This window comes from Prionailurus viverrinus, chromosome F1 (assembly GCF_022837055.1).
Source record: "Prionailurus viverrinus isolate Anna chromosome F1, UM_Priviv_1.0, whole genome shotgun sequence".
NCBI classification, from domain to species: Eukaryota; Metazoa; Chordata; class Mammalia; order Carnivora; family Felidae; genus Prionailurus; species Prionailurus viverrinus.
Genome location: NC_062577.1, coordinates 2,600,269 through 2,625,148, shown reverse-complemented (window position 1 = coordinate 2,625,148; position 24,880 = coordinate 2,600,269). Strand labels below are relative to the sequence as shown.

Here is a 24,880-nt window from a genome sequence, read left to right as displayed (position 1 = left end):
GGGGGCGGGGAGAGGGGCGCGCGGGGGAGGGGGAGGGGCGCGCGCTCGGAGCCTCCCCCCACCCCCACCCCCAGGGTCTGGACTCGCGCGGGGGCTGGTGGGGGCAAGGACGCCTCGACCTAGGGTGACGCCAGGCATCTCCCGGGCGACGGCTCCGCAACAAGATGGCGGACGATAAAGAAAGGGAAGGCCCAGGTAAGAGCCGCCCGCCGCGACCCCGGCCCGCACTGGGACGCTCCCGGCGGGGTGGGCCGCCTTCCACCGGAGCCTCCTCCGCCAGGAGAGAGCCGACAGGGGAGGGGGCCGCCGGCCCGCCCGCGGGGGAGGCCGCCTCCCGCGACACCCGCAGCCTCCCCGCCGGCGCCTCGGCCCCGCCCAGTCCCCTCCTCCCGCTCCCCTCCCTTCGCCTCCCGCTCCCCTCCCCCTCCCCCTCCCGTCTCCCTTTCCCCCCCCCCCCCCCCGCCGAGCTCCCGGCCGCGGCTCCGCCAGGCCGGGGCGATAATGGCGTCCTTGTTCGCGGCCGCCGGCATCCCGCCTCCACAGCCTCGCCCCGGCCTCGCTGCCGCGGGCGCCACGCCGGCAGCTGCCGGGCTGCGGGCGTCTGGGGCGGCCCGGGCGACGACGGGCTCCGGCCGCCCGGATCCGGCGGCCTTTTCGGGCCGCGCCGAAGCCCCGCCCGGCGGGAACGCGCCCGCCGCCTCCATTTTGCAGCCTCAGTGGGGACGCGGGGGGACCGGCCTCGGGCTCACGGGCGGCCCCCCTCCGCGCCTCCAGTCCCCGGAACGCCCGCCCCGCCCGTCGGGGCCAGTCCGGGCACACGCGCCCCGCGGCCCTGGGAGGGTCCTGGGAGGGAGAGCCTCGAGGAGAGAAGGCGGAAGAGCCCGACTGCGCGGCGCGGGGTGGGCGGGGGGGGGGGGGGGGAACCCTCCCGGGTCTTTGAGGGGCGGGCGCCCCGGCGGAGCCCCGACTGTCCGCGCTGAGCTGCAACAGCGCCGCCCCGATCCTCGGGCACCCTCCGCGGTTGCTCAGAAATAACAGCCCGTGCGCGCGCCAGCGGGCGCACTCGGGGCCACAGCCGCGGCCAAGAGCCGGGAGACCGGAGAGGCGAACCTCTTAAGAGATGAAAAGTATTCCAGCCCTGTTCCCCCTCTGGAGTGCTTGACACACCCCGTCACGTGTCCCCTGGCTCCGCCGGCGACCGTGTGCGTTTACAAGTGAAGAAACCAGTCTCGTTTGGGTGATCACAGAAAATCAGCGGAGAGACACGGGAAACCGTGCCAGAGAAAGACCTAGTGATAACAGGAATAGGATTTGATTTATTTATAGCACGGCTAGCCTGAAGAGTCGGAATGATGGTATTACAGATGTTACCGCTCCTAAGACGGCCTTCTAATATTACTGTGCCCCTTTAAAAGTGGAAGATCCATCCGAAGGCAATGATTACTTTAACACTCATGTTAAGATGTTTTATTTTTTTAAGTTTGTTTATTTATTTATTTTAGTAATCTCTGCACCCGATGTGGGGCTGGGAACTCACAACCTCAAGATCAAGAGTCCCATGCTCCTTGGACTGAGCCAGCCAGGGGCCCCTTTAATTTTAAGCCTTCCCCAGGAAACCAAATGAATTAGTTGTTTTTGTTTAGTAAATTATTTACAAAAAAATGGAAAAATCATTAGGGGATAAATGAGCAAGTTAGCTATGGATATGTGTGTGTGTGTATATATATATATATATACACATATATATACACACACACATATGTATATACACATATATATATTTAAGATTAATGAGCATGAGAAAATGCAGTGGATCGTGTTGCAAATACAATACTTGTTTAAAAAAATAGATTTTTCTGATATTTCAGTTTTCAGAAATACTTTTCTCTGTAGAATAAATTCAGAGGAAGAAACAATTCTGTTCATCGCTATAGAAGTAATGACAAAAGCTGGATGTCATTCATTGAACTGGCATGTATTTAATGCCTCTGGAAGGTGTTCTGATTCGGCTCGGATTTTGGAAGGTGCAAATATGAGGAAAAGCATCTTTTGTCCCAAGAAAAGTGAGATGAGAAAGGAGATACGACATCCACAAAGGGGAGAGAACAGTTAGCTGGGCTCAGTGGCCTGTATGCCAGGTGTGTTTCTCGTCTCTGCCCTTGACCTGCTCAATCAGTCTGTATTTTAACAGATCTGTAGGTGACCCATAGGCATGGTAAACTTTGAGAAGCAGGGTTACATAGTATTTTTTATTCTTAACAATTTTATGAGTTAACTATAATAGCAGTTTAGAGGACCTGATGAAATAAAGGTCCATTGCCTGAGGGTAACCTAGCAACTCATTTGGCAGTATCTTTTTTTTTTTTTTAATTTTTTTTAACGTTTATTTATTATTGGGAGACAGAGAGAGACAGAGCATGAGCATGGGAGGGGCAGAGAGAGGGGGAGACACAGAATCCTAGGCAGGCTCCAGGCTCCATGCTGTTAGCACAGAGCCCAACGTGGGCTCAAAGTCACAAACCGTGAGATCACGATCTGAGCTGAAGTTGGCCACTTAACTGACTGAGCCACCCAGGTGCCCCGTATATACGTATCTTCTTTGTAGGGACATGATTCCTGTCCCGTATTTGATTCTGAGCTCTGAAGGTTGAGAAATTACATCTCCCCAATTAGTCAGAATTGATCAGCCTTTGGGGATTCACTCACACCAACAACTAATGAATTATTTAAAATAAATTTTTTTTAAGTTAATTTAAGTAATCTCTGCAACCCAATGTGGGGCTCGAACTCATGACCCCAAGATCAAGGGTCTCCTGCTCTTCCAACTGAGCCAACGAGATGCCCCTGACGAATTAATTTTTCTTCTCCTCCCCCCACCTCCAGCTCCATGAATTATTAATTCATTAGGGGTAGGTTGATACTTTAACCAGAAAGCTGATCTCTTAAACTTTTGGGGAGGGTGAATTTATATTTCAGAAGTTCCTTGATGAACATGGAATCACACAAAAGAAAGGATAGTTTTGGAGGATATATCCATTACTCTGTACGCTTCGAGAGGAAGGGGACTGTTTTCTGCTCTGTTAAACTCAGTGTCATGCAGAGTGCTCAGCATATGGTAGGAACTCAGTACTTGTTGAATTCAGATTATTTGAATTAAAGATATTTATGTTTCAGCTAAAACACTACTTGCTATTTCCTAAAAATCTATACCCAATGTGCCTACGCTATTTTTAGTTTTTTTCCCCCCTCGTTCTTACAGGTAAGCAGTATCTTTCTATTACATCTGGCTCAACAAACTTTTTGAGAGCCACAGTATTCACTGGCTTGTCTTTCAAAGACAACAATCTCAAAAATCCTCTTTGTAGAAACATACATATATTTTAAAGAGTTCATCTTTAATCTTGAGTTTTTTTAGGGGCACCTGGGTGACTCAGTCAGTTAAGCCTCTGATGGCTCAGAGCCTGGAGCCTGCTTCAGATTCTGTGTCTCCCTCTCTCTCTGCCCTGCCACTGCCTGTGGGTGTGCCCCCTCCCTCTCTCTGTCTTTCAAAAATAAACATAAAAAAAATTGAGGTGTTTTTTTTTTTTTTAATTATAAAGGAAGATTAATTTTCTGGATTTATGTTGTATCCAGCTCTTCAACATGTAGGGATTAATCTTGATAAAAGTAGTGACAGCACTAGTAACAAAAATTGCCTATGATGGGTAATTATGTTTTATTTATAGCATTTTCTATAAGACTATAGACATTGACGTTCTATTCAGTTGTAGCATTTTTGTGGTTTAACATAATATATTTCGTCCTAGATCAAAATATGTATATAGTTATGTTAGCTAAAAAAGAAAGGAATTTAAATCTTAGAATCAAGTTAATTCTAGAAATTTCTTAATTTTGTTTTACTGAAAGAGTGTTTGAAATGGGATAGCAAAATTTTATTATTTGTTAATTAATTTTTTTGCAGAGAGAGTGAGGGAGAGGGGCAGTCAGAAGGGTGGGGGAGAGGAGAGAGAGAGAGACCGAGGGAGGGAGGGAGAGAGAGGATGAGTCTTAAGCAAGCTCAGCACAGAGCCCAACGTGGGGCTTGATCCCAGGACCCTGGGATCATAACCTGAGCTGAAATCGAAAGTTGAATGCTCAACTGACTGAGCCACCTAGGTGCCCTCAAAAACGGTTTTTGAAGTTCTGCTATTTCACTCAAGTTTTCTCAGCTAGAATATTTTTTTCCTTTTCTTTCTATTTTGTTTGTTTAAATAGAGAATCAATGCAATTGTTGATTCTTTGAATCTTTAAATCTTACTGTTTCTGTCTCCTAGAGAATTTTATATAGGACTGCAAGGAACTTCTGTTTGTAATTAGAATTGTATCTAGGAAACAAAGTGCTTAGGAGTAAAATTCTCTAACTTTTGGCAGGCTCTAGGGAGCTTTGGAAGGTATGTCAGTTTTTTTTAGTAAGCCTCAGATACTCAAAAGCTTGCTTTAGGATATACTATTTTTGTGGGGCTCACGGGTGGCTCAGTCGGTTAAGCGTCCGACTTCGTCTCAGGTCATGATCTCACAGCTGGTGAGTTCAAGCCCCACGTCGGGCTCTGTGCTCACTGCTCGGAGCCTGGAGCCTGCTTCAGATTCTGTGTCTCCCTCTGTCTCTGCCCCTCCCCTGCTCGTGCTCTGTCTCTTTCTCTCTCAAAAATAAGTAAATGTTTTTTGGGGTTTTTTAATTTAGGATATACTATTTTTTGTACTAAAATCTTGCTCATTACTTTGCATTGCTTGGTAAAGTTCACTTCAACTATCAAGTCCTAAATGGAAGAGGTTTTACAGGTTTTTGTTTGTTTCTTTCCTTGTATTGTGCTGTTCCTTTCAAAACCCAACATTTGGAAATCTAACGTAAAAAACAAACTACAATCGGACATTACTTTTTAAAAAAGGAACTGTTGAGGGGCGCCGCCTGAGTGGCTCTGCCGGTTAAGTGTCCAACTTCGGCTCAGGTCACGATATCGCGGTTTGTGAGTTCGAGCCCGGCATTGGGCTCTGGCTGACAGCTCAGAGTCTGGAACCTGCTTCGGATTCTGTGTCTCCCTCTGTCTGCCCCTCCGCTGCTTGCACTTTGTCTGTCGCATTGTCTCAAAAATAAACAAACATTAAGAAAAAAAAAAGGAATTGTTGATAGTACAGGGTATACTATGGAGTAGTAGAAAAAGTGAGCTTTGGAGTAAGACCTGAATTTTGGATTCCAGCTTCCCCAAGCTCTGTCTGATCTTAGCCAAGATGCTAGAGCTAAGGAGCTTCTGGTTCCTCAAATGTAAAGTGGGAATAATTATACCAATTTCATAACGTTATTAGGTTGGGGACAGTGTCTTCTTACTCATCTTCGTATCCCCAGCGCCCACCATGATGCCTGACAGTAGAGAAATGCTGAATAAATAGGAAGGAAAGTGCTGGACACCCTCTAGGAAATATGTAGCTCTTAGTATATGTGCGGCATGGAATCCAAGAGGAAGAAAAACTTAAATCTAAGTCTTTCCAGTTGTCAATCACACATGATGCATTCATGCATATTTTGGGGGACCATTTAATAAGTTTTCTCCCCGTTTTAGACAGATAACAATCTAGGTAGAGATGAATGGAAGGAGAAAATGAACTTACTGAAACTTGATATACTTCCTCTAGTTCATAATAAAGTTTGGAGGAAAAACTGGGCTGAAATTGATGTTTGTAGCGACCGGTAAAAACTTGTCAAGAAAACGCATGCTGTAAAAAGCAAGTGGGCGATGAGACACCACTTCACACCCATTCGGACGCCTATGATAAACGATAGCTGTTGGTGACGCGGGGGGCGGAAATTGCACCCCTTACGGGCTATGGTTGGGCATGTAAAATGGTACCGTTGCTGTGGGAAATAGTCTGGCAGTTCCTCAAAAATTCAGATATGAATTATTATATGATCCAACAACTCTGCCTCTGGGTTTAAATTTTTTTTTAATGTTTATTTCTGAGAGAGAGAGAGAGAGAGAGCGCGCGCGCACGTGTGTGCGCGGGAGGGGCAGAGAGCGAGGGAGAGAGAGAATCCTAGGCAGGTTCTGTGCTGTTATCGCAGAGCCCGACGTGGGGCTCGAACTCCTGAACCACGAGATCACGACCCGAGCCGAAGTCAGACACTCCACCTACTGAGCCCCCCGGGCGCCCCTCTGCATCTGGGTTTCTACCCAAGATAATTGAAAGCAGGACCTCGAACAGGTATTTGTATGCCCGTGTTCATAGCAGCATTATTCACAATAGCCGAAAGGTGGAAGCGACTCAGGCGTCCATCAGTGGGTGGGTGAATGGATACACAGAATGCTGTATATGCATATGATGAAATATTGTTCGTCCTTAAAACAGAAGAGACGTTGTGACTTCATGGTACCACAGGGATGAACCTTGAAGATACTCTGCTAAGTGGATTTAGCCAGTCACGAAAAGAGAAGTACTGTAGTATTCTCCTTATATGAGGTACCTAGAGTCGTCCGATTCATAGGAACAGCAAGTTGAACAGTGGTTGCCAGAGGTTAGAGAAAAGGGAAGTCGTTATTCAATGGGAAGAGAGGTTCAGGTTTTGCTAGATGAAGCGTGTTCTGGAGATTGGTTGCACAACCACATGAATGTACCTGGCACTATGAACTGTACACATACGAGTGGTTAAGACGGTTCATTTTTTATGTTTGTTTCACCACAATTTAAAATAGATTAAGTGGAAATGTTGAGTACATCCAAAATGAAAAAAAAAAAAAATGGTACTTTTTTGGGGGGAAGGCAATTTGGAAGTTTGTGTTAAAGAAAAAAATGATGTCCACATGCTTTGATTCATTAATATACTCCTGGGTATTTGTTCTTAGAAATATATTCTGGAAAAAAGTGAGAAGTAAACAAATGATGATTTTAAAGTTACTTATAAATTTGAAGATACACATAAGATCTACTTGTCCAACAAATGGGGGGGTGTAAAGTAAGTTGTTATGTATTGACTTATTGAGCTTTAGCCATTTAAAACAACATATAAAAATTATATGCATGAATGGGTAAAGATTACAGGGGAACATAGGATGAGATCAGGTTGGACAGATTTTTAGGGGCATTCATTTTTAAAAGTCTCATTTTTTATTTTATTTTTTAATTTTAATTTAATTTAATTTTTTTAAATGTTTATTTATTTTTGAGAGAGAGGGAGAGACAGAGCATAAGCAGGTGAGGGGCAGAGAGAGAGGGAGACACAGAATCCGAAGCAGGCTCCAGGCTCCGAGCTGTCAGCCCAGAGCCCGATGTGGGGCTCGAACTCACAAACCGCGAGATCGTGACCTGAAACGAAGTCGGACGCTCAGCCAACTAAGCCACCCAGGCGCCCTAAAAGTCTCATTATTTTTTATTTTTTATTATTTTTTTAATTTTTAATGTTTATTTTTGAGAGACTGAGAGAGCATGAGCATCAGAGGGGCAGAGAGAAAAGGAGGCACAGAATCCGAAGCAGGCTCCAGGCTCCAAGCTGTCAGCACAGAGCCCGATGCGGGGCTTGAACTCACAAACCGTGAGATCATGACCTGAGCCGAAGTCGGACACTTAACCGACTGAGCCACCCAGGAGCCCCAAAAGTCTCATTATTTTAATGTCATTTATACAGAAGCTTTAAAATGCACCGAACTGTTTTTATAATTTAAAACCTGTATGCCAATTGTAAATTATTCTTATCCATTTGTGAAAATGTGTTTACCACACCCTGTACTTGACAATGCTTTTGTAAACCTCTAGTATGGATCTTATAGATATGAAGAGTGTAATAAAGTAATTTATTCTTTAAATGCAGCAATAAATTTGGAGTCTAAAGACCTGGCTTGAGTTTGGATACTGCTTTTTTTTTTTTTTTTTCCAGATTTTACTTGGGCGTGTCACTTAATTTCTCTGAACTTCAGCTCAAAGAGTTCCCAGTCTAATGAGCACTTACTCTGAAGTGGGCCCTGGGCTAAATGTTTTTACATCAGGTCGGTCATTTAATCCTTCCAACAAACCTATGTGATAGATGCCTCTGTTAACATCCTTTCTACAAATGAAGAAACAGAGGCTTAGATCGGTAAAACACACTTCCAGTTTCAGCTCCGACAGATGAGAGCTTGAAAGTGATCAGTCCTGTCACTATAAATGGGAAGAAGCACTTGGTAATTTTGGCAAATTGCTGGAAGCTGCGTGAACCACCATAACTGTGGGAAACTCCCTGAGATCCTGTAGTCCTAGGCAATCCCTCTCCCTTGGGTTTTGCTTCCAGGAACCCTACTGGGTCATCGGGTAAAGAGCCCAGAAAGACCCCATGTTGCTCCAGCAGGGGAGGGGGGAGAGTAAACATTTTGAAATCTCAGTGCATTCCACATAACAAAGACCTGCTCTCCAGGGGAAAGAGACTTTACCAGTGGATCTGAGGGGGCCAGGAAAAGCCAAAAAACAGTCATGAAGGTCACAGCCATAGACGGGTCCACTAAAAGAATGAAGTTTAGTTATGAGGTAGATGCTGCTCTTCACTTCCACCTTCCCACCACATCACACAGTTGTAGCACAATAACAGTGGATCACAGATGAAAGATGTGTGTGGTGAACACTCTGGTGAAGGAGGAGTCCTTAGAGGAATCTGGCACCTGGAGCAACAGCAAATAGTAAACACAGCCCGATTCCTAGGTAGATTGACATAAAGCCTCTTGTTTGTCCGTCTTAATTCCTGTTACTTGATGGATCATGTCTGGCTTTCAACAAAAAATTACAAGGCATGCTAAAAGCAAAAACACAGTCTGAAGATAAAGCAAGAGTCAGAACTAAACTCAGATCTGTGATGCATATTTTGGAATGATCAGATGGAGAATTTAAAAAAGAGCTGTGATTAATATGTTGAGGGCTCGAATGGAAAAAGTAGCAACATGCAAGAACAACACGGGCAGTGTAAGCAGAGACATGGAAATGCTAAGAAAAAGTCAAAAGGAAATGTTAGAAATCCAATGCAGTAGAACAGAAGAATATCTTTTATGGGTTCATCAGTAGACTCGACATGACTGAGGAAAGAACGATGGAACTTGAAGATGAGGTCAATAGAAACTTCGCAAACTGAACTGTAAAGAGAAAAAAGAATGAAAAAACAAACAACCCAGCATCCAAGCACTGTGGGACAATTTTAAAAGGTGTGAAACACACATAATTGGAATACCAGAAGGAAAAGAATGAAAAGATGGAGCAGAAGAAATATTTGAAGTAGTAATGAAGCTTTTCCCCAAATGAATGACAGATACCAAAACAGATCCAGGAAGTTAAGAGAACACCAAGCATACCCTGTTTAAAACTGCAGAAAACCAAAGATGACAAGAGAATCTTGAAAGAAGCTAGAGGAAAACAAACACCTTCCCTGGACTTTGTCGGAAACCATGTAAGCCAGGGGAGAGTGGAGTGAAATATCTGAAGTGGTGAAAAGTCGGAAAAGCAATGTAACTAAGGTCACTAGTGATGTAAACGAGGTGAAGCAAGGACTCCATTCAAGTCTGACTCCAAGGCCAATGTCTTCTGCCTCTATGCCTCACATAGAGAAGTCAAGTGGACATTTAAATAAGGAAGAAAATAAAAGTCACCCACCATCTCATTATCTAGAGTAGTGCTCAAACTTCAGTGAACATCAGAATCACCTGGAAGCCTTGTAAAAACATGGATTGCTGAGCCCCCAGCCCAGGATTTCTGAACCAGTGGGTCACACCAGGGGTGTGAGAATTTGCATTTCTATCAAGTTATCGTGGGATGAGGATGCTGTTAAAAACCACTGATCTAGAATCAAGTTTGTCATTCTGATGTGTTTCTTTCCAGGTTTTTTTTTTTTCTTGGCAGATTTGTGTTTTGTTGGTTTCATATAGTTGATATTGTAGATAGTTTTATCCCCGGCTTTTTCACTTACTCTTTTTTGTTTGTTTTTTGATTTATTTTTGAGAGACAGAGACAGAGCATGAGCGGGGGAGGGGCAGAGAGAGAGAGAGAGAGACAGAGACAGAGACAGAGACAGAGACAGAGATGGAGGGAAACAGAATCGGAAGCAGGCTCCAGGCTCCGAGCTGTCAGCACAGAGCCTGACGCGGGGCTTGAACTCATGAACCGTGAGATCATGACCTGAGCTGAAGTCAGATGCTTAACTGACTGAGCCACCCAGGCGCTCCTTCACTTACTCTTAATAAGCACTTTCCCTTGGGGCGCCTGGGTGGCGCAGTCGGTTAAGCGTCCGACTTCAGCCAGGTCACGATCTCGCGGTCCGTGAGTTTGAGCCCCGCGTCAGGCTCTGGGCTGATGGCTCAGACCCTGGAGCCTGTTTCCGATTCTGTGTCTCCCTCTCTCTCTGCCCCTCCCCCGTTCATGCTCTGTCTCTCTCTGTCCCAAAAATAAATAAACGTTGGAAAAAAAAAAAAAAGCACTTTCCCATGTCCTAAGTGTTTCTCAAACACATCATTTAAAATAGCTGTATTCATCGTTATTTATGGCACATATTTACTTAAGCCTTCCCTGGCTGTTGGATATTTAGATTGTTTCCAAATTTTCTGTGCTGTAAATAATGCTGCAATCAGTGTTCTTCCAAAAGGACCTTTTGACCCAGCTTTGATCCCCACCCTCTACCCCCTTTGAATCTCACCTCTGTTGGATCTTACTAGTTAATAACAGAGGGTAATCTAATTTCTAAATTCTAGGAGTACCTCGTGATCCTTTTATACTAATTACATTAATTCTTTTTTCAACTTCTAATAAAAAAAAAAAAAAAAAAACCTTTTTATTAACCACTTAGTGGCCAGAGTTTATGATCAGTGTAAGATACATATTTGCTTTTTGTTTGTCTGTTGTATTACAGCAGAAACTCCATGAAGTCAAGCGACTTGTTTCATTTACTGCTGAATCCCTGGAATTTAGGACAGGGTGGAGGAAGTAGCAGTCACTGTAAATATTTGTTTAATGAATGGATGAACCAGGAGTAACACATTGAGTAAAGAAATGTAATGTCACCCTTCATGATCTCATTATGGGTAAATGAATTTTTCTGCTAACCTTTAAAAATAAATGCTGAAAATAGCCCAGAGCTACCCCCATTACATTTGCAGAAGCACTGCGACTGGAAACACATATTTAATCTAACTTCACAGCAAGCTAGAATGCTACGTCCACTTCACCATGGTGATTGAGCACACATGTTTATTTTTACCATTCTTGAAACCCCACTAGCACGACAGGAAGGGAATTACAAAAAAGGCACAGACCTACAAGGGTAAAGAAAGTGGGAGAGGAGATAATAGCGGTTTCTAAAAAGGCGTTAGGAGAAAAGAATAAAAAGATGCTAGGAGAGGATGTAAGAAATTATTAAATGGATGGATGAGTGGCAACTAGCCTAGCAGAACCAAAGGAAAGAAACCCGAGTCTGTAGAGGAAGGAGCCCCGAGGAAACAAACCAAGGGGAGCTGTACTACCCTGGGGACGCTCGGGATTGACAGCAGCAGCCATTGCTGAAGGCGTGTGTGTGCAGTGAGGCTAAATGTGGGAGGTGTGGATTGAAGTCACGGCACGTGGTTGGATCTCCCGTCCCCTGGAATGACCAGGTGATCACTTCCCTTCCGTCCACGCGGGAGACTGGAGTCGTACTCTCTGATGACTTTAAATCAGAGAGACGGGATTTAGGGATACCAGCACAGTTGATGGTAGGAGGACTTGTGCCGCCATTTATTATTGTTACCATCTTTGACATAGTAGCTGAAATATTATTGCAATTTGTATGAAATGTAATTATTGCCACATAGATTAAACATTCTGAGTAGGACTCAAGATAATAAACCTGGAAAGAGGTAGTGTGTCTAACAGGATGTCAAAGAGATGGGGATTTGAAATTCTTTTCGTTAGGGACGAGGAAGAGGCGCCGTGTGCCTCTCTAACCGATTACTGGATTCGCACTGGTATATAAAGTAGTATGCATACTAAAAACTTCAAAAGAAAAGTGAAAGGGAATCCAGAGATTCAAAGACTTGAGGTGAAATCCGTAAATACAATGAAATTTCATGTGAAGCCGCAATATAAAAATGAGAGGGAAGCTGTCTCAAATATGGCCTCAATTTCGATGACCTTGATCGCAGCTACACTTCCATGGCCAAACTGGAGACTGCCATACTCTAGAACTGGGGCACCTCTGATAATCTCACATTGAGATATTTCATTCTTGGGCAATATTTTCTTCAATATTTTATGGGAAAAATAACTTTGTAAAACAATTTCCTGAAATAATTCACACTTTGTGGAATAATTTCAAATTCACAGGAAAAACTACAAGAATGGTACAGAGATTTCCCACATTCCCTTTACCCCAATTCACTAATGTCAACATTTTGTCACATTTTCTAGGAACAAAGGTAGTCGTCTTTTATGTACAATCTATGAAGTTTGAGTTCATCTAATTCTACAGTCCACATCTCGATTTTGTCAGTTGTCCCAGCTGTCAAAAATGCCTGCTCTAGCATTGCCCCTCTAGGGCAGGTTCTGGTCCAGATCACGGACTTCGTTGAGTCTCTGGCCACTCGTCTGTCCTCTGGAGCAGCACCTCTGTCTTTCTTTGTCCATCATGGCCGTGATTGCTTCAGAAAGGGCTTGGGTCATCTGCACGACTACATGATCTCATCTCTCTACTCCCCTCCCCTCCTATTCACTCTGTATTCCTTTCCTTTCCTTCCCTTTCCTCTCCTCACCTTTCCTGTTTATTTTTTTATTTTGAGAGAGAGAGAGTATCCCAAGCAGCTCCGAGCTGTCAGTGCACAGCCCGACACGGGGCTCCAACTCACCAACGTGAGATCATGACCTGAGCCGAAGTTGGACGCTTAATGGATTGAGTCACCCAGGCGCTCCAACTTTTTCACTTCTTACGTGGCAGGGCAAATACAAGCCATAAGATAGAAATTCTCCCAGTTTCTTGACACGTACGTATTTATCTGTAGCTACCTACCGGATTATTGCAGAAGCCCCTTATGTGGTTTATTCGTTTTCATTTACCGACTGAGAATCTGGTTATCTGGTTACGAATTCTCTACCTAAAGCCCTTCAGCGCTTTCCCCTTGCATCAGTACAGGCTAAACTCTCTAACAGGACAGACTAGGATGTTTCGTTTCGCCAGGTCTTTTTCAGATCACGGGTCTGGCACCACCTCCGTGCCCTGGACATTTCATCCCGACGAACGGTGTATCCGTTGTTCCCGAGATGACAGCGGTAGGCTCGTGCACACATCGTTACCGCATGATGGGCTTCATTTAAGAAATTGTGTTGCTTGGTGGTAAGAACGGGAAGTCTATAGTAAATCCTTATGGATTCGTATTTCAGCTTTGTCACTTCAGAGCCGGGTGGCTTCGGGGTAGGCACCACACCGTTCTATTTTCTTCACATGTCAAACGGGTATAGCAGAGCCGACCTCATATGGTAGCAAAACATGTAACAGAGAGCTTCACACGTAGTAAGAGCTCTGTACGTGTTCTCAGTCGTCACGCTGTGCTCGACACTGCGGGAGCGCTTAAAATTTCTTTTGACGTATATTTACTTAGAGAGAGTTCAGGGGAGGGACAGAGAGAGAGAGAGAGAGAGAGAGAGAGAGAGAGAGAGAATCTCAAGCAGGCTCCACACTGTCAGCTCAGAGGCTGACGTAGGGCTTGATCACATGAACCACGAGATCATGACCTGGCTGAAATCAAGAGTCTGATTTGCTCAACTCACTGAGCCTCCCTCCCGCCCCCCCCAGGCGCCCCTGGGGGAGCAGTTAGATGTGGGCCTTGCTCTCTTAGAGATGATACTACTGCGGAGGAGAGAACCATAGTTACAGAATTATTTAGCTACATTTGGGATAAGTAGTTCAAAGATCGGGGTTTCAGAAGAGGGACACTTAACTTTTTCTTGCTTCGGGGGCTTTGAGTGTGGCATTCCCTCTCGCTAGTTTTCAGCAGAAGGAAGTGTAAGTTTGAAAGGCCGAGGCAATAAAGAAGAGCGAGTGGCTTATTAGAGCATTGAATGAGTGCCCGTGTAGCAAGTGTTGAAGAGCGGTAGGAGCTGAGGCTTGTGGAGTAGACAGAGGCCGGGCCTATTTGATGACCAGGCTGGAGGGGGGTGGGTGCTGACCTCTTCTCAAGAGGAAAAGGAAGCCATCTTAGCTTTTTAATCAGGGAGAGAACACCGTTCATGTTTTTATTTCATTTCATTTCATTTTTTAAGTTTATTTATTTTGAGAGACAGAGAGAGTGAGCAAGGGAGGGGCAGAGACAGAGGGAGAGAGAGAATCCCAAGCAGGCTCCCAGCTGTCGGCACAGAGCCCGACACAGGCTTGAACTCATTAACTGTGAGATCATGACTGGAGCCCACACCAAGAGTCGGACACTTAACCGACCCAGCCACCCAGGCACCCCTTAGTTTATGTTCTTAAAAAGGTCACTTGCTGGGGTGCCTCGGTGGCTTAGTGGGTTAAGTGTCTGCCTTCAACTCAGATCATGATCTTGCGGTTCATGAGTTTGAGCCCCACGTTGGGCTCTGGGCTAACAGCTCAGGACCTGGAGCCTGCTTCAGATTGTGTCTCCCTCTCTCTCTGCCTCACCACCTGCTTGCATTCTGTCTCTCTCTCTCTCTCTCTCGCTCGCTCTCAAAAATAAACATTAAAAAAATTATTAAGAAATAAAAGGTCACTTGGCTGTACTGTGGCAGATTGGAGCAGGGTGGGAGCAGAGGATGTTGGTGGTGTCTCAGACTACATGGCAACAGAACGAATGACTGAGAAGGTCTCAGAGTCTAGAGATTTAAAAAAAAAAAATTTTTTTTTTTTAATGTTTATCTCAGAGAGAGAAAGAGAGCATGAGCGGGGGAAGGGGCAGAGGGAGAGGGAGACAGACTCCGAAGTAGGCTCCAGGCTCCGAGCTGTCAGCACAGAGCCCCACGCGGGGCTCGAACCCACAAACCGCGAGATCATGACCTGAACTGAAGTCGGACGCTCAACCGATGGTGGTTCCAGAGTCTAGAGATTTTTAATTGCTTTGTACTGGATGTCGGGACTTGGAGGACAGGGTTACCTACAGATGGATTAACACCATTTCGACTTCTGACTCCTCCTGGTCTCTGCCTAAATCCCCGCCTTAGACTGGATGCCACCCTTGTGGTCCCACAGTCCCGCCCATACACTTCTGCTGAGTTTGAGCACATCCGCTGTTACAGTTTGCTGTGGCTGGTTTGTTTTTCCTTTAAACTGGAATGTATTTGTAGGTCAATAAGCACCTGACGCAGAAAGCACAGATGAAAGCTAGATGATGAGTGAATGCAGGGTTCCATTTTTAAGCCAGGCATTTTAGTGCTACAGCAATCTTTGGATCAAGTTGATTGTAGAATAGGAATTCATGGAGAACTAACCCTCCCCACCTCAAAAACAAAAAAACGAAAAAGACGAATTGGGTTCTTGGTTTGTTTTTGTTTTTGGTTTTGTTTAAAAAGCTTATCTCTGGAATAGGTACTGGCAGTCTTGAGACAAAGAGAACGATAATGTTATTTGTACCTTCTCGTTAATTAACCTTAAGGGCATTTCTTTACCTTCTTTGCTGTGTGTTTTAAACAGTTCTCATGGTAAAGATTCCTCTTGGGACTCATTATTTCATTTTAATTTCTGTAGGTGGGGTTTGGAGCAGCTAGTTAAATATTTGAATATGTATAAGACATCTTAGGTCTGGGGCACCTGGGTGGCTCAGTCGGTTAAGCGTCTGACTTGGGATCAGGTCACAATCTCATGGTTCGTGGGTTCAAGCCCCGCGTCGGGCTCTGTGCTGACAGATCAGAGCCTGGAGCCTGCTTTGGATTCTGTGTCTCCCTCTCTCTCTGCCCTTCCCCCGCTTGCGTGTGCGCTCTCTCAAAAATAAATAAACATTAAGAAAAATTTTTTAAAGACATCTTAGGTCTGGGAAAGAACTCAGGTGTACTACTTGTTTAAAATTCTCCTCCATAGAGGTCCCTGGGTGGCTCAGTCATTAGAGTGAGACTCTTGATCTTGGGGTCTGGAGTTCAAGCCCCACATTGAGCATAGAGCTCACTTAGAAACAAAACAAAGTTCTCCACTCTACAGCCTTACATGATGTGATTTTTATTTTGGTCATGACAGCCCCTATATTTATTATCATTAGTTTCTTCTTTTGAAATTAAATGTGACTTTTTTGTTTTTTGTCTTTTTCATTCTATGGTATGACTTTAACTTGGTATGGTAGCTAATTTTTAGCCTTAGCATTCCCATTGCTGCAAAACAACTATAATGTCAGATATGTTGGCTTTGGTGGTGCCTAACATGGAATTTTTTGTTTTTTGGTTTTTTTAATGTTTATTTATTTTTGACAGAGAGACAGAGCATGAGTGGGGAAGGGGCAGAGAGAGAGGGAGACACAGAATCCGAAGCAGGCCCCAGGCTCTGAGCTGTCGGCCCAGAGCCCGACGCGGGGCTCAAACTCACAGACCGCGAGATCATGACCTGAGCCAAAGTCGGACGCTCAACCGACTGAGCCACCCAGGCGCCCCAACATGGAATTTTTAAAATTAATTTTTAAATTTTAATTCTGGTATAGTTAACACACAGTGTGATAGTGTCAGGTGTACAATCTGGTGATTCAACAGTTCTATACGTTACTTCGTGCCCCTCGTGGTAAGTGCACTCCTTAATCCTCATCTTCTGTTTAGCCCATTCCCTGCCCACCACCCCTCTGGTAACCATCAGTGTGTTCTGCGTAGTTAAGAGTCTGTTTCGGGGCGCCTGGGTGGCTCAGTCGGTTGAGCGTCCGACTTCGGCTCAGGTCATGATCTCGCGGTCTGTGAGTTCGAGCCCCACGTCGGGCTCTGTGCTGACAGCTCGGACTCTGGAGCCTGTTTCGGATTCTGTGTCTTCCTCTCTCTCTGACCCTCCCCCGTTCGTGCTCTGTCTCTCTCTATCTCAAAAATAAATAAGCGTTTAAAAAATATTAGAAAAAAAAGAGTCTCTTTCTTGGTTTGTGTCTCTCTTTTGTTTTTTCCTTTGCTCATGTGTTTCTTACATTCCACATACGAGTGAGATCAGAGGGTATTTGTTTTTCTCTGACTTATTCTGCTTAGCATCATAGTCTCTAGCTCCCCCTGAGTTGCAAATGGCAAGATTTCATTCCTTATTTGTGGCTGAATAATATTCCATTGTATATATATACACCACTTCCTCATCCATTCATCAGTCGATGGACACTTGGGCTGCTTCCATAGTTTGGCTATTGGAAATAGTGCCGCGTGCGGTAAGCATAAGGGTGCGTGTATCCCTCTGAATTAGTGTTTCTGTATTTTTTGGGTAAATACCCAGTAGTGTGATGACCGGGTCGTAGGGCGTTTCTATTTTTACCTTTTTGAAGACACACCATACTGTTTTCCAGAGCGGCTGAAGCAGTTCGCACTCCCACCCACAGTGCAAGAAGGTTCCTTTTTCTTCGCATCCTCACCAACACCTGTTGTTTCTTGTGTAGTTGATTTTAGCCATTCTGACAGCTGTGATATCTCATTGTAGTTTTGATTTGCATTTCCCTAATGATGAGTGATGTTGAGCATCTTTTCTTGTGTCGTTAGCCATCTGCCTGTCTTTAGAGAGATGTGTTTGTTCATGTCTTCTGCCCATAGTCAATTGGATTATTTGGTTTTTGGGTGGTGAGTGGTATCAGTTCTATATATATTTTGGATGCTAACCCTTTCTCACGTATGCCATTTGCAAATATCTTCTTCTGTTCAGTAGGTTGTGTTTTGGTTTTGTTGATTGTTTCCTTCGCTGTGCAGAAGCTGTTTTATTTTAACATAGTCCTAATAGTTTATTTTTGCTTTTATTTCCCTTGCCTCGGGAGACCTATCGAGAAAAATGTTGCCACAGCTAATGTCAGAGAGATCACTGCCTATGCTCTCTTCTAGGATTTTTATGGTTTCAGGTCTCACGTTAGGTCCTTAATGTATTTTGAATTTATTATTGTGTATGGTATAAGAAGGTGGTCCAATTTCATTCTTTTGCATGTAGCTGTCCAGTTTTCCCAACACCATTTGTTGAAGAGACTGTCTTTCCCCATTGTGTATTCTCTCCTGCCTCATCAAAGATTAATTGACCATATAATTGTGGGCTTATTTTTGAGCTCTCTATTTTATTCCTTCCATCTATGTGTCTGTTTTTGTGCCAGTACCGTACTGTTTTGGTTACTACAGCTTTGTAGTATAACTTCTGGGATCACTGGGATTGTGAGACCTCCAGCTTTGTTTGTCTTTTTCAAGACTGCTTCGGCTATTTCGGGTCTTTTGTGGTTCCATACACATTTTAGGATTGTTTGTTCTAGTTCTGTGAAAAATGCTGTTGGTATTTTGATAGGGATTGCATTAAATGTGTAGATTGCTTTGGGTAGTATAGTCATTTTAACAGTATTTGTTTTAATCCATGAGCATGGAATGTCTCTCCATTTATTTGTGTCCTCTTAAGTTTCTTCCATCAGTGTTTTATAGTTTTCAGAGAACGGGTCTTGGTTTATTCCTAGGTATCTTATAGGTTTTGGTACAATTGTAAATGGGATTGTTTTCTTAATTTCTTTTTCTGCTTCTTCATTATTAGTATAAAATGCAATGGCTTTCCGCATATTGATTTCCTATCCTGTGACTTTACTGAATTCATTTATTAGTTCTAGTAGTTTTTTGGTGGAGTCTTTAGGGTTTCCTATATATAGTATCATGTCATCTGTAATAGTGAAACTTTTATTTCTTTGTTACTAATTTGGTTGACTTTTATTTCTTTTTGTTAGTAGTGCCTAGTATGGAATTAAAGAGAAAAAGGAATTATTATATAATGATGTAACTGGAATTTCACCTCTAACTTGAATTTCACCGACTAAAATGCATTTTATATTATATTGATATATCAACTTAATTATATTTCTTTTATTTATTTTTTGTTTTAAATTTAAAATTTTTTTAAGTTTTTTATTTAAAAATTTTTTCAATGTTTATTTATTTTTGAGAGAGAGACCACGAGCAGGGGAGGGACAGAGAGAGAGGGAGACATAGGGTCTGAAGCAGCTCTAGGCTCTGACAAGTTGAACTTTTGACATCCTTTGCCTGCCTCTATTGTGTTGACTTTCTAGAATGTCATAGTATTGGAATCCTACAGTATGTAGCCATTTCAGACTGGCTGTTAGCAACATGCAGTGTTTCTACACATCTTTTCATGACTTGAAGGCTCTTCCTTTTTTTTTTTTTTTTTTTTTTTTAAATCACTGAATAATAGAATGTATGGACGGGTCACAGTTTGTCCATTTACCCACTGAAGGACCTCTTGATTCCGTCCACTTTTTGATAATTATGAGTAAAACTTCTATAAACATTCAGGTGCAGGTTTTTGTGAGGATATAGGTTTTCAACTCGTCTGGGTAAGCATCAAGGAGTGTGAGTGATGGGTCACGTACGGTAAGACTATGTTTACCTTTGTAAGAAACTGCCGAACTCTTTCCCAAAGTGGCTGTTCTACCGTTTTGCACTGTCACTAGCAATGATGGCATTTCCTGTCGCTCCACTTCTTTGCCAGCATTTGGTTTTGCCACTTTTGTGGAGTATGCTGTTGTAATGGGTGAGCGATGGCATCCCATTGTTGTTTTCGTTTTCAGTTCCTTATGACATAGGACGTTGAACATCTTTTCATATGTTTATCAGCCATCTTCTTTGGTGAGGTATCTGTTCACAAGCTTTGCCCACTCCCCCTCACCCCTGCCCACCTTTATTGAGGTATAATTGACAAATAAAATGATACGATGATTTGCGTGTATGTGTATGTGTATATATATATATATATTTAGACACAGAAAAATACATATTTTTCTCTAGTCAGTGAACACAGTCATCCCCTTATGTGTGTGTGTCTGTGTGGACATGTGGTGAGAATGCTTATTTTTTTTTAAGTTTACTTATTTATTTTGAGAGACAGAGAGAGGGTGAGAGAGCATGAGCAGGGGAGGAGCAGAGAGAGAGAGAGGGAGAGAATCCCAAGGAAGCTCCATGCTGTCAGCACAGAGCCCGACACGGGGCTTGATCCCACGAACCATGAGATCGTGTCCTGAGCTAAAATCAAGAGTCGGAAGCTCAACCGGGTCGCCCAGGTCCCCCAAGAATGCCTATTTGTGATTTTTTAAAAAACATTTATTTATTTTCGAGAGACACAGAGCACGAGTGGGGGAGGGGCAGAGAGAGAGAGGGAGACACAGAATCCAAAGAAAGCTCCAGGCTCTGAGCTGTCAGCACGGAGCCACCCAGGTGCCCCTATGGTAATCCTTTTACGTCCTTTTATCTTCATAACAGCTCTAGGAGGTATTTTTCTCACTTTACAGATAAAGAAATAGGCTAGTAGGAGGTAGGTCCTGTTTGATCAGCCTTTAAACTTTTAATGTTCCACATTTCTGGAAAATTATGTAAACGTTTTATTTAAAATCAATAAATATTCATAAGGAAGCTATGTTTCTCCTTCACATTCAGTACCTTTCAAGTCATTTTCATGTAGTTGGTAGAAAAAAAAGGGAGATTTTTTTTTTTTTTTCCTGGTTTTCATGGTACAGAAAGTAAAGAAAGTTATTAAACTTGACTTTCTGGACTGATTAATTCCAGAAGAAAATCAGTTGGTTTTCATAGAAGGCCTCTTACGTTTTGTGACTGCGTGTTTCAAACCACACCAAAAACAGAGATAAGAAAAGCTGATGGGAAGCTGAAAACCCTAAGAAGCTTTCTTCTAAGCCATAACATGTAGTTGACAGACATCTTTTTATAGACATGTCTGTGCTTGCACAGTTTTTTTAGGCTTGACAATTTTTTCAGGGAGGAAAACCTTTCTGTAAAGTTTATAAAAGCTGTTTACAGTAAAATAGCAAACCATAACAAGTCAGAAACCTACCCGGCTCCCTTTGAAGCACTGTTGGACCGTGTTTCCCTAAAAGTATAGACAACAACCACAGTGGAACACAATTCAGTCTTTGTTTAATGAGGAGAAGTTGTTTTATACCACTTCCAAAATAATTTTTCAAGCCTTGAGTTCTTTGTAAAATTGAGAGAGTGACAAATCCAGACGAGAGAGGAGGAAAAAGGAAAACGAATTTGATTTAGCGAAATTTGTTAGACAGCTAGAGTTACAGAAAAAAAGGAATGAGCTTGACACAGTCCTTGTATGAGTTAACTGTTACTGTGCAACCGATTTCCCCCAAACCTAGAAGCTTAAATGACCGAACAGTTATCATTTGATACAATTTCCAGATGTAGGTTTAGTGGGCGGTTCTGGCTCAGATTTTCTTACAAGTCTGGAGCTCACTGACATGACTGTTGGCAGGAGGCCTCGGCTCCTTAATGGTTGTTGGCCAGAGGCCTCAATTTCTTGATACGTGGAACTTTCCATAGGCCATCTGAGTGTCCTTACAATCTGGCATCTGGCATCTGCCAGACAGAATCATCCAAGAGACAGAGACAGATAGAGATCAAGACAGAAGGCGCAATATCTTGTATAACCTAATCTCAGAAGTGACACCATTATTTGTGCCGTATTTTATTGGTGGCCTAAACTAACACAAAACATTAAAGGTGACTACGCAACAGTGTGAATACCAAGAGGTTGGAGCCATTGGGAGCCATCTTGGAGACTAGCTAGCACAGTCTTCCATTTGGCTCCCAATGATCCAGATCCTTCCCACATGTACATTCACTCTCTTCCAAGGCCCACCGAAGTCTCAGCCCATTCCAGCATCAGATTAAAGTCCAGAGTGCCATATCTAAATCAAGCCTAGGTGTGGATGAGGTTCCTTGGCTATGGCTACTTAAGTATAGCCTCTTGAGTAGTTTCTCTCCATCTGTAGACTGTGAACTAAAGAGACAAGCTGTTTTCCACTTAACCACCCAACATGTAATGGTGGAATAGGTAAAGGATAGCCTCCTTGGACTAGAAGGGAAAATAGGAGGCACACAGGAGTCGCTGGTGCATAAAATCCAGCTGGGCAAATGTTGGAAGGTCCTTGATTAGGACTCGGTTCTACTGTCTGCAGATGATTCTAGATGGGCTTTAAGCTCTACCGTGTGGGCTCTTGGTTCTACCCTCTTTGCCCTTCTCTCTCTTTTATGAGAAATAGTACATGTTTTCAGCTAAGTGTTTTTCTAAGCCTGCTTCCGGCCAACAGAATTTCGGGGAGTCCAAAGACTCTTTCATTTTGTACTGTATAGGACTGTACTGATTGCATTGCAAGCATAACAGTCTTAGAATCTTCATGGGTCTCCTGTGAATCTTGTCCTTTAGACAAAAGCCATACCCAGCTTTACTTGAGACAAGCCATTGTCTACCTTGAGCTTCCTGAGCTGAGAGACATTAAGCTGCATTTGAAGCCCCACTGGTTGATCGCAATGATCTGTGGGACACACCCTCGAACGCTGGAAATGCTTTTTTGCTAGTTTGAATGGTGCCCTGAGACACTGTGTTTGATCTTTCGGAGGTCCTAACAAAGGATTTTATAGCCACATATTCTGTTTCATGTTTAGACTGTGTTTTCCTGGCAGTGCCCCAAATTTGATCTTTGCCCAGAAGCCATTTCTTATCTTAGCATCTATTGCCATCTGGAGAGGCAGGGAATTTTCACAACTAGCAATTCCTGGCTGCTTTTTACTTAACAGGCTTTCCTTTGGGTTCTCTTTTTCCTCTTGCATTTTACTACGTGCAGCCAGAAAGAACCAGGGAGCACTGTCAATGCTTTTCCTAGAGGTACTTCTATCTAGACCACCAGGTTCATTCGGCATGTGTTCTACTTTCCACGTTAATATGAATTTTTCTGTGGTTCATAAAAGGGGGCCCCTTTGTGGTTTCCAGTGTGATTTCTGCACTTTCTTTTAAGCTCTAACAGCCTACTCAAAGGCCAGCACTACCTGACTCCAAAGCCCCTCCCGAATATTTAGGTTTTTTTTTTCAGTAGCATCTCACTTTCAGGTACCAAAATTCTGTGTTATCTGTTACCGTTATCTATTAATTATTCAAGTTGGAGATCGAGAAGAACAGAGAGAGACAGTAAGACAAAAGCCTACCATTAAAAGTGGCATGCCATTACTTCTGCCTTATTCTGTTGGTCACATGATTGGTCCCAGTAGAACGGGAAAGGTTTGCCACATCCCTGCCTGTAGGAATTCCATAGTTGAGTGCATATTTATTAGTGCCTGAGCATTGTGTTAGACTCACACGTTGTTTGTTTATATCCAACCCTGAAAGGAGTTGTTACCTCCAACTGCAGCTTAAAGAGTTAACTCGTTCAAGAGCTCACCAGAGAACATAGATTTGAACCTATGTTCAGGAAAGAAGACTTGGGAGCCCAGGCCTGAGGTAAAAGAGTGGATAGATATTCCATGGGATTGTTGCCTTTGTTTTTAAACCTGAATTTTCTTCAGCTTCTGTTACATATGTGGAAAGCTTTGGTCAATGATCTCTTCTTTTTTAAAAAAAAAATTTTTTTTTCAACGGTTTTATTTATTTTTGGGACAGAGAGAGACAGAGCATGAACGGGGGAGGGGCAGAGAGAGAGGGAGACACAGAATCGGAAACAGGCTCCAGGCTCCGAGCCATCAGCCCAGAGCCTGACGCGGGGCTCGAACTCACAGACCTCGAGATCGTGACCTGGCTGAAGTCGGACGCTTAACCGACTGCGCCACCCAGGCGCCCCAATGATCTTTTCTTATAGTCCTTTCTCCGTATAGCTCTGACCTTCACCTGTCTTTTCTCATCCTTCTACGGATTTTCCTCTGGTCACTTTCCATGGAGTGCTTTGGGACTTCAGACTTATTCTAATGTAAATAAACTTCTATCCAAATACTCTTTTTCTAGAACATTCCCCTCATCTCTTTTTCTTAATTAACCCTGGCTTTCCTTTTCGAACATCATGCCTCTTGGTGCCATCTTGATGGCTAACCATCTTGATGGTTATTCGTTCTCCCATGTCTTTTATCTTGTAATAAGTTACATCGGCCCACTTCTACTTCCAAATGACTGCTCTTTCATTCTTATAGAAAAGTTCTTTTTCCTTTGAAATTTATCCCATCTTACTCACCCTCTGTTCGTCAATGTCATTTGAAGTACAGATTTCATAGTGGCTCGTAAGATTTAGCCAGGAGAACATGATGTTGAAAATGACTGGAAGGAAGTTAAGGTCATTGAGGTTGCAAAGAACAAGGAATTATGAAACTTGTGTGTTGGGTGAGTGGTCTGCCTGGTCACTGAACTCACCCAGGATGATGGTGGAATTTGAGATGAACAGAAAACTGACCAGGGAGACCACTCATCTCTCTCTCTCTCTCTCTTTTTCCCATTGACTGACCACAATCTCCTAGATTTCAGTGGTACTCTGCTTTCTTACTTATAAAACACTTGCTGGTAGATCTTACCAAGACCTCTAGACTCCTTGATCCTTCTCGCCTCTTCCCCACTCCCAGTTTATCAAACAAAACTGATTCTAGCTAATGTAAGTAGAAAATGAATTTATTAGATGATAGCAGGGAGCTCACCAAATAGTCAAGAACCAGGAGGGTCAGCATCCTATCACAGCTATGATGATATAAGGACAGTCTGGTTAATATGCCCCTGCTAGGACCACTGCCCCTGGACCACTGCTACCAAATTCTTGCTGTTACTGCTTCCACCAGCCCTATAGATCATTTAAAAATTGTCTCTCATTTTTGTATTACCTCCTTAAGATTAAAAATCCTGTACAAGAACATTTGATTGGCTAAGCCTAGTTCATTTGTCTGTTACATCAGAAGACTGGGAGGGGAAAGATCT

The 24,880-nt window shown here is 43.4% G+C and overlaps 1 protein-coding gene across 1 annotated transcript in view; it reads left to right on the top strand.

The window, feature by feature from the left end:
• The first annotated feature begins 36 nt into the window (after positions 1-36).
• EFCAB2 (EF-hand calcium binding domain 2) overlaps positions 37-24,880 on the top strand; it is a 132,376-nt gene continuing 107,532 nt past the window's right edge. Inside the window, exon 1 of the mRNA XM_047840954.1 lies at positions 37-195. Within this exon, the coding sequence (XP_047696910.1) occupies positions 165-195 (31 nt within the window). The 5' untranslated portion in view covers positions 37-164. The remainder of the gene's footprint in view (positions 196-24,880) is intronic.